At 38.5% G+C, this 10,949-nt stretch overlaps 1 protein-coding gene across 1 annotated transcript; it reads right to left on the bottom strand.

The window, feature by feature from the left end:
* Positions 1 to 1,012: 1,012 nt before the first annotated feature.
* Positions 1,013 to 10,684, bottom strand: LOC308640915 (uncharacterized protein; the record flags this gene model as incomplete). Its single annotated transcript, XM_081278910.1, has 6 exons — positions 10,568 to 10,684; positions 8,025 to 8,095; positions 6,307 to 6,388; positions 4,340 to 4,438; positions 1,413 to 1,486; positions 1,013 to 1,117 (listed from the first exon to the last, which is right to left on the bottom strand). The coding sequence occupies exons 1-6, from the start codon at positions 10,593 to 10,595 to the stop codon at positions 1,013 to 1,015; spliced, it is 459 nt and encodes a 152-aa protein (XP_081135036.1). The 5' UTR covers positions 10,596 to 10,684.
* Positions 10,685 to 10,949: the final 265 nt, after the last annotated feature.

Raw genomic sequence — 10,949 nt, 5'->3', positions numbered from 1 at the left:
ATAGTAAAGTATATTTATTCAAATGAATCTTACAAAATTTTATATTTTTTCTTCAGTTGGAAGGATTTTCCTAATGTAACTTTTCTGTTTGTGTGTTTTCCAGCCCCCAATGCCCTGAAGTATTTAAGTGAATGTTGGTATTTACAAAAGTGTATTAATAAAAAGAAATCAGCATAATTCTATGAAATAATTTCTTCTGAACAACTTTCAAATAAATGACAGGGAGGTCACTGCAGAACATTAAGAATAGACACCTCTAAAAACAAATTTTGGAACAAGAAAATTAACTTCACGAAAGAGTACTTTACCTTCGCATATGATGCCAAATTAGGGAGAGAAAGATTTCTCCATTTTGCATTTACCTAACTTGGGCTTAATGATGTGGTTGTGTAGGCAGCACGTTGTAGTCAAAAAGCAAACAGTGACAGAACAGGGTACCAAGGCATAAAAGTGATTTTGAGTACACATTTTCAAGACGCCCTGGTACATGAAAATTGAATAGGCCAGGAGACAGGCACAAAAAGAGTGCGGAGGAATCTAGCAGGGCAACTCAGAATATCATGGGAATGAAAATGCCTTTCCTGATTGCATAGTCCGAACATTCAACGTGGGTCTATGGGAAAGCACAGGTGTCTTTCTTTTCTTTCTTTCTTTCCCTTTCTTTCTTTCTTTTTTTCTTTCTCTATCTTTCTTTCTTTCTTTCTTTCTTTCTTTGTTTTTAAATATTCATTTTCTATCCTGCTTTTTTGGTCAATTTGTTTATTACTTCTGCAAGCCTTTGGGGTAGTTTCTTGGATCTTGGAGACACAAGATCCTATTCTTGTGCCAACAGTAATATTTTAACATCTGCCTTTCCTATTCTTGCCCCTTCCCCCGTTTTCTCATGGCTCTCTTGCCTGAATGCTCAGGAAGCTGTGTTCCAGAATTGACCCAGTTCTCTAATGGGGAATAGACACTGAAGACAAGGCCTATTGAAATCCATGGCCCTTGGTTAGAGGCTAGTAGTATAATCCTAACCTTTTGGGCCACAAGTAGGGACCACCCTTGAACATGAGTCCATTCGGTGGCCATTGGTGTTTTTCATGAGTTCATCATAATAACCAGCTCTTAAATCAGTCTAATATTTGATCATAAGTCATTGATCATTTCAGGAGGTTATCCAAATGGAAGCAGAAAACCCCAAGCAATTTTAGGCCTCAGACCTAAGGAGCAACTAGTTCAATAAGGTACCATGAATTCTGAAATGGTTTGCACATTCTTAAAGTTTCCAAGTGTTTTTAGACCGAAGGATTCAGTGATGATCTCGGCTTGATGAGAATAGTCAGAGAGGTAATTTCATGGGGCCTACTGTCCATTAGTAGAGCAAGGCAAATGTTGGGAAGCCAGGAAGGGAAATGGCCATGTTTACATACCTTTGGCTTCCACTTCTTGGAACCACCAAGGGTTGTGCCCGCTTCCTCTGCCTTCACATGGAAATGTGCTTCTGCTGACAAATATGCAGATTTACATAAATGAATGAGAACATCCTGAACAGGGATGCTGTGTCCTAATGGAAATACACAGTTCTAACAGTAATTCACTTCTCTTTTCCCACACATGCATTTACGTGCAGCTTCACTTTCAGCTGAATGCTGATTTTTTTACTTACATTGCTACTGTGTGTGAGTGAGTGAACCTGGAATGGGACCCATGGACTTTGGCATGCTTGGCAAACACTCTGCCACCGGATTTCCTCCCTTGGGATCTTATGCTAGGTATTAGGAAAACCATTGGATGAAGCTGACATAAATTTCCTAGGTACACAGACTGCTGTTTCTTGCATTGCTCCTTGGCTAGCTCTTTACTTGTTTTTCCACTGGATGATTCCCTGAGCTCTGGATCATCATGATTTCTGGATTGCAGGGAACAACAATATGGGTCCCATCCTCAGTCAATGGTATCAGTCACCATTGCCAAGAGTCTTGATTTACTTGACCTGATAGTTGACTGAGCTCCTGGTAAGTGCTAGTGTGGATAAAAGACTTCAGATGTGGTGGTGTTCCTGCAGGTAGGGCCAGAGCAGTGTCTCAATGAGTGAGCATGGGGGGCAGCCAGGGGTCGGAAATGGTGACAGCAAGGAAGGGATTTGCAAGGGAGAGAAAGAGACCATGATTCAATGGCATCTGCATGGCTCAAAACAAATACAGTTGGAGTCGTGTCAAGTGACTGAAAGGACAGGGGACAGGGATGCATACACCGAGAGAGGCCCGATTTACACTCTGAAAGGTTTCTAGTTGACTTGACAACACTGGGACCATCACGTGCATAAAACATCAGTGCATAAAGGCAACGTGGGTACACCGAGGTTCATGCCTCATACGTGCAGTGTAGCGAGAGCAACGTGACACATCCCCCGGGTACATGGAATGCGAGGGGCCTGTGCGAAATTGGTGGCGATTGTGTAGAATATAATTTGGATGCACACCTGGACTGGGGGAAGGTATGCAGACACGTAGAGGACACGAAGTCGTCAGTGCGAGGGAACAATGAGCTTCCTAAGTGAATTCAACTAAAAATCTGTGTGCCTAGAATGGGGGATCATTTCACAAGTCTGTAAAACGTATCCAATCAGATGGGACAGGAACTAGAGGACAGGATTCAGGTTTTTGTGTTCACCATCTGGTTTCTGTGCTGCTCAGCTGCCTACACTGAGGAAAGTGTTCTTCATGTTTGGCATGCGATGTCCTGAGCCTTGGAATTGCCAAAGTCCTCAATGAATCAGAAGAGCTGGCATTCAGGCTCAGTGGTAGAGAAACTGCTTTGCATGTCAAGGTCCTGGGTTCAATTCCCTCCCTTGAAAATGACTATTACAGGCATGAATAGGAATAGGGTCGATGGCATCAGTGTCGTGAAGGAGGAACTTTGGATGGGCAGCCTGAGAGACCATGCAAGGAAGCTATTGCCTATGTCCTGATAATACCATACTTTTTCTATAGGAAAGAGGAGAGGGGAAACGTATAGTGAGGTAACATAGTAAGTGAGTGCAGAATAAAGCACACAGAAGGAGGAGGTCACTGACTGAGTAAATCCGTGCATAGAGCACAATATGGGTGTGAGCCATCAAAGAGCATGCTGGGTGTCGTGATAGCACTCAATCTGATTGTTTTTACGTGGCTTCTTCACATGTCTCACTGGCTCACCATCTATTTTTGTGTCCAAGTCCAATATGGAGCTCAGTCTCTCAGGAGCCTGACACTACCGCCTAGCTGTCCACTGCACATCTGGAAACTCTGCAGCACGTTAGCCTAAGCTTCCTCATTCATGATTATAAATCCCTAAATCCAGTAGTGGATCTTGGGTTTTACCCACCACTGAGTTAATGGTTGCCTTGAATGGTATTTTTCTCATGTTGATAAAGGCAATTTTGTACCAACGTGAATGCCCACGTTGACACTGGCCTTTTCTGTATCCAATCTCCCCTTCCAATGGGGGATACAAAAGAATGAGGAATGGGAGCCTTTCAGAGGTTTTCACATAATGCCACCATTTCAGGTGTGTCCATAGACGCCTTTCCAAAGAACTCCTAGTGCAAAATGTACCTGATGTAATAGTCTTGACATCCTTCTTCCTGGCACCCTTCATCTCTATGTCTGTAGTTTCACGAGAATGTCTCAATCCAGTGGGAGGCTGGATGGGTTTGGGAAAATGATATCAAATAAAAGCTGTGTAATTACTGCCATGTGTAGGTCTTAGGAAGAGAAGCGCAAGGTGCAATTACCTTCAAGGAAGGAGCCGTCTGAGATACTGAAAAGGAAAAGGGACATAGAGTCAATTAGCCATGCATGTGACCAAACCAGCCATACCTTGTTCTCATATTAAGAAGGAGCTGGATACTCATGCTTCACTTTGGGAATAACTTTGGTAGCCTTTGGCCCTTTAGGGTTTGTGTGCATATTTCCTGGTTTTGGGTTCTCAAAACCACAAGGCTGCATGGTACCACCTTAAACAGGGGCAGAAACATAGGTTGAATCAACACAAGCAGTGAAGTTTCCAACCCTGAGACTCTTTGCAATAGCCATAGATTAAAGAGGAAAGTGAATGGACGCCAACGGAAAGAGGCACAGTGAGGAAGACTGTGATGACTGATATCTTCGTTGACACATATGGGAGTTGTTCAGTTCGATGGACTCCCAACACCTGTTCTTTTTTTCCAGGTGTTGTAGAAGTCAATGAGTACCAATTGTTTAGAATTATTGAAAGGGGTCATTCATTTCTGATCCAAGAACTCTCCCTCAACTGACTGCCTGTGATATTCACTTTCAGCAGAAAGGCTCATTAAACACATTCTTGATTTCCATACCCATGGGGGACACAGGTGTGCCTTTCTTTCTTGCATCCTCTGGTTTTGACAACTTGAGCTTGCTTGATGCAGACACAGGAGAAGACAGAGGGCCCAGTTCTGAGAAAGCAATGGATGGTAAGATTAATATCTCAAAGTATGGTAATGCAAAGAGAAAGGGTCAACTGTGTGTGATTGCAGAAGTATTTTCCACAGATAAGTTTCCATACTTAAAACTTGTGGGAAGGCCCATGAAAAGTAAGTCTTTGGACACTCAAAATATAAGTTCTATAAAGACTTTTTTCCCAATGAATCTGCTTTCCTATATCTTGGTCATTTTGCAAGTATTTCCATGAAATGACTCTCATAGAATGATCTCTGAATGATGTCCTGTGTCACTGAGGAGTCGAGCACCTTTGTAGCTTGCTGAAAGCCCTGGATTCCATTGAACTATTTCCCCCTTCCCAGAGTTGGGAATGAGATGAGTGCTGTCTTTTGAAAACATCCAATGCTTCTACAATCATTGTTATCCCATGTGAACCATTAACTTCCCTGCAAAATGCAGGCTCCTCTCCTGAAAGTGTGTCAGAGTGAAATGACTTTCTCACATTTGACCACATTCTACCATTTTCATCTTTATTAAAGCATCTATGAATAAATAGTAGTCATAGTTTTTTGGAAGGAACTCAGATTAAATGCATTTTGTCCTTCCTCATCCTTATCTCCTTATGTACCTAAATATCTTTCTTCTTTCCTCCATCATTGCACCTACTCTTCAGCTTTTCAAAAAGAACTTCTTACACTGTGTTCTTGATCATCGTGTTTGAGGTTCTGTTTATGAATCCTTTCTAATTAGTTCTTTCCCAATTCAGAACAGTATCAAATAATATTTCTTTGTTCTTATTCTTTATTCTTACACCTTGTCAAGAAGCATGTTCTGAAATGAAATCAAAATATTTGCCTTCCATTCATCTGGTTTTTGTCCTCAGCTATCATCACATTGCTCTTCACTGAGCATTCTTGAAATAGAAATCCATTACCTTAGTTCTCTTAATGTGGTTTAATGACCATGAACATTCTAATCACCTTAGAATGCATTGGAAATGCAGAATCAAAGACCTTCTGAATTGCAATGTGTATTTTGAACCTCATCTCCAACAAATAACTCATAGAACTGGAGGAATCTGGCCTATAGGAGTCCAACACTGAATCCTCTACCTTAATTTCATATTTTCAATCGAGCCTCAATCTCCTCTGTACCCTGTCCCCCAAATCGAAGCTGTATAAAGATTCAATATGTCCACTGGTCATTTCATGAGGTTGTGGTTTTGGTGATCACTCCATAACCAAGTCTGCTCTAATCCCCATTCTCATATCCTGTGGAGTATCTACTGTCATTGGAAATAGCAGCATTGTATATGTTGTCAAATTATGTATATGGCTGTGGGAACATATGTTTATTTGTGGTAAACTCAAGGTAGCTCTGGATGACCTAGTATTTCATTTTTTAATGCCATTCTCACCAATAGGAAGAAAAGAAAAGTGGGAAAAAATAGCACTGTATTTCAGACCAGGTTTGGTACTGGAAACTCATATATTCTCCTCACAATTTTCATATGCTGCTCTCCCTCTTTCTAATGTATGACCTGAGTTTCCCCCTTCAGAGTGCACATCTGGTTCTTTTTTATCCATTTACTCCCTGCACTCTGCTTTGCTCATTCTTCATTCCACTTTCTACTTTTATCTTCAGTATTTCCCAACATTGCTCTTATCAGGTTTTGAAATAGAATTAATAGTTTGGATCATCTGATCACACTCTGAATTTTACCTGTCACTAAGACATGAGAAGATATATCCCTATTACCTTTCCCTTTTGGTCCAAGTATTTAGTACGTTCGTACCCTCAATTACTCAAATATATTTACTGCTTAGAATTTTTAAAAAAAATATTTTGTCTAACAAACATTTTAAAAATATGTGGCTCTTACCTTCCACAATATGCTTTTCCATTTGAAGTGCATCCCGAGAAAAATGATCAAAGCACTTTGGTGAACAAATCTCACAGATGCGCTGTTAAAATTAATGTCAGTGTTGAGTTGCAGAGTCTTAATTACTATTTAAATGCAGACAGCTAAATTTCCACTTTTAAAATCCATAAGAATAAATACTAGACAAGTACATGCTTAAAAATTAAACAATTTGAAAGAATTTTGTATATCCTCTCCAATTAAGCTTAACTTTCAATGTTATGGCTAATGACTCTAAAACAAGAATGCAAAGACAGAAGAAAACATTCACTGACAACATACTAAATGATGTGTATAACTTCACAAAGATATAACATCTCTACACCTAACCATACTCAATATTTTCTACCAAAAATAAGAGAATATTTAAAAATATTCTTAGAAATACACCTGATGTTAGACAGCTTTAAACATTTGAAACATTTTAAAGACAAAGTATTTTGTGTTAACACTAATATTTGATAAGACAATTTGAATTATTGTTTGCTGAGCAGAAATGGAGCATTCTCACATTTGCTTCATTTTAGCTAATCAAAGACTTCAGAAATGTTAATATCTTTTGGGAAAATTTTTACTGAGAGGAAAAATCATTTAACAAAGTACCAAAATAGTAAGAAAAATGTTCCTTTATTTTACCTGTATATAACAGCGAACATTATGGGGGAGAGTATGCAGCAATTTCCAGTTAGGAAAGAGCTAAGGAAAAGTGTACCAAGGGAGAAAAATGGGAGTGCATAAGCACACTGTGCTTGTCAGCTGCTCCCTGGATTTGACACAGTTCAACTGGTGTGTGGCTGTATGTTGAGGTGATGCTATAAAACACTGCTGTATAACTATAGAGAGCCAGATACCAGATGAAACCCAGAAGTACTGGGTTCTATAAAAGAATTTACCAAAGAATCAGACTGCATTAGTGTCAGAACAAAACTGGTTAGGGTGAAGAGGGAAAGTTGCCCTCCAGGAGGCCCAGTGAGGGAATCCCAGCCATTTCAACAAAAGCTCATGCCACTCAAGTTAAATGAATGGTTTTCAGAAGAAGGGACCTGGATTCTGCCTGACAAGTCAAGGGAGCACAGGTGCAATGAAGACTTTTCCCTGCAGTTTCAGAGTGCCTGGCCAGGACCCATCTTCATTAGGGCTCTTATTTTCTTGGTTTTAGTCATGAGAGATCAGAAAAGCCAGGCATTTGATTTCAGAGTTCCAAGACCCACTGTGATCTGACTTCTCTAGGCTGGAAGACACCCACAAAAAGAGTGTGGCTGAGTCAACAGAAGTTAAGACACAATGAAATATTTGAACCATGAGATGTGACCACACTTAAACATGAATACATTCAATGGCCACTGCTGTTACATTTGTTCATAATTTCAACCAGTTATCAATTATTCTCATATTTGATCATAACTCATTGATCATTTAAGGAGGATAGCCAAATGGAAGCACAAACAATAAAAAAATTCTCCTCAATCCCAAGGATGAAATTGATCTATGATCTACCATGAATTCTGAAATTATTTGAAGATTCATAACCAGTTTGAATATTTTTAGAACTATGAAATAATTGATGATCTTCCCATTCTAACTTTGCTTTGAAAGGTAATTTCATTTGACCTGTTCTTCATTAAGAAAGCAATGATAAGTATAGGAAGTCAGAAACTTGAATTTAAGTGTTTACATACCTTTGACTGCTGGTGTTCAGTACCATCAAGAGTATCTTGCCCTTCCTTTGGTGTCACATCTAAATGTGGTTCTGCTGATGAAAGTATATATTTACTCACATGGCATAGAACAATTATAAAGATGGGTCCTCTAGCATAATAAAAATAAGTATATCTAACAATAATTTATTTATATTTTCCCATATCTGTATTTACATTAAGCTTAACTGTTAGCTGAATACTTACTTTTAAATTTATATTGACACTGTGTGTGAGTGGGTGTGCTCCTGGAAATGAACCCATGGACTTGTGCATGTATTGCAATATTCTGCCACCGAGTTTCATCCCTAGGTCTTTAATAGTATTTTGAGACACTGTCACTCAGCATTCCCAGGATGGCTTGAAAGCTGCAATCCTCCTGCCTCAGCCCCTCACATAGCTGGGATTACAGATGTGCTTCACTGCACCCAGCTATTATTGACTTCTCTAGGAAATACTGAGACTAATCCAAAACTTTAAAAACCTCTTGGGAAGCTACTACAAGTCACCAGGTTCAATGCACACAAGCATGTCCAAGATTTACCACTCAAACAAATGGAAAGTCCTCAGAAACAAAATTTTAAAATCCCATAGAAATATGACAATTCACACTGTTTACCAGGCTCTGCCTCAGAAGAGGAATTTTGAAACAGCCCCTCTCTTCAGTACTAGTAATTTCCAACATGACTGATAGCATTACACCTTTATCAATTACGCCAATTTCCTCACATCTGAAATGTTTTTGTCTTCTATTCTGATAGATTTCTTTTCTTCTTTTATGACTCAGACCTTTCATGGAGTCTTGCTTAATTATGTCTTTCTCTGCTGACATAGGGTGGTGTTTGTTTTATTTTTGTTTTTATATCTATTACACTTTAATGAAGACTGATAAACAATAAAGTATTTAAGATTTACATTTAAGATTAAAGAGTCCAACAGTTTCATTTCTCCTTAATCAAAAGAATCACTATTATCCTTTGTGCATATTTGATTATATGACCTCTGTAACTCTCTCTATATCATGTACACAAAAAGAATGAGAAGTTATACTCAATTTCTGCATGATGTGTCAAATGCGTTCTCCTGTCATGTATAACTAATTGGAACAAAATAAGTACTACAGATAATATAATAGGATAATGAGGTCCTATGAAGATTTTCTGCCCATTTCTAGAAACCTGAGTTGCTTTGCATTTTTTAAAATATTTTTTCAGTTGTCAATGGACCTTTCTTTCATTTATTGATACGAGATGCTGAGAATCAAACCCAGTGCCTCCCACATGCTAGGCAAATGCTCTGCCACTGAGCCACAACCCCAGCCCAGCTTTGTGAGTATTTTTAAAGTACATACAATTTTTATTTGTTCAATTGTGTTATACATGACATTAGATTGTATTTTGACATATTTACACAAATTCAGAGTACATCTTATACTAATTAAGATCCTAACTAGTATTTCTATATGATTTAAGTGAAATAACCCCCATCCCCCCAAAAAAAACCCCAAATATTCCCTCTGATATGTAGATGCTAACACACAACAATGGGTGGGGGTAAACTAGGAGTTAGATTAGAAAAGGGGAATGAAGAGAATGGAGCAGGAACAGTGGAATGATTCTGATATCACTTTCCTATGAACATAGTCTGGTGTTTCTTTGCTTGGTCCTTTCTTAATACTTTATTAATTTCTTCTACTGATTCTTCACAACTTCTTCTGTAAATTATTCATTTACAAATTTCACTCTTTACTCATGTGTTGGAGAAAATAAATTTATCAGTCAACTTTGTCAACAATCTTTACGTGACCTAACAATTGACTGAGCTCCTGGAATGTGCTATTGTGGATAAAAGTTGTCAGAAATGTGGCCTGAGCTGTTTCTTATGGTGTGTAGTTAATAGCCATGGGCAGGAAATGGTGAAAGCATGAAAGTTGCAAGAGAAAAAGACAACAATTCTATGTCAAAAAATATGGAGATTAATGAGGAGTAATGACAGGGAACATTAAAGACAAGGGTAAGGGTTAAATATACAGAGTTAGGCATGATTTGTATAAAGAAAGATTTATAGTTAACTTTAAAATACTTGGACTAGGGCTGAGGTTGTAGCGCAGTTGTAGGGCAAGGTTAAGTGCTTGCCTAGCATGTGTGAGGCACTGGGTTCGATTCTCAGCACCACATATAAATTAATAAATAAAAGTTTTCCATCAACAACTAAAAAAAATTAAAATATTTGGACCATCATATTGTACACAGTGGTTCATACTCATATTTGCACTGTAGCTAGAACACTACAAATGCCATGGGCAGGAGCAATGTGAGGTACATAAGCATAAACAGTGGTGAAGGCAATGGTACAAAATAAACAAGATATCAACCTGAACTGGGGAAATGTTTCCAGATACAAGATGCAAAGTTTTCAGTGCCAGTATAAAATGAAATTTTAAAATGAATTAAAAGTATACAGACTGCAAACATTTCAAATGTTTTCATACACATCTTTCCAGAGAACTCATATTACAGATTTACCTGATTTAAGTATCTTTGCATCCTTCATCCATACTGATTGATTTGGAGGAGTATCATTTATTTCAAGGAAGGCCTAAATGATTTTGAAAAAAATATATTAAATAAATGTTGTGTATTTCAAACAAAAGATAGGTAATATGGCAAGCTTAATTTTACAGTATAGAATGCTCCACAGTCTCAATTTGTGCATGTTTTTGGGCAGCTCCTACTGCAGCCCAACAAATATTTCCATGTTCAAGACAATTTATTTCTGCTTCTGAAAATGGTTCTGTAACACTTCCTGGTAGGCATACAGGAGGGTATGTCACAATAGAGACTCCAGTCTTCTTGGACTAGAATTGAGAACAAATAAGGAGACGTAGTTGCTAGCCAGAAAACCTAG

This window comes from Spermophilus citellus (assembly GCF_964194105.1).
Source record: "Spermophilus citellus genome assembly, chromosome: 1".
In the NCBI taxonomy this organism is placed as follows: Eukaryota; Metazoa; Chordata; class Mammalia; order Rodentia; family Sciuridae; genus Spermophilus; species Spermophilus citellus.
Note: the sequence above shows the minus strand (reverse complement) of the source record. Positions and strands in the feature narration are given on the sequence as shown.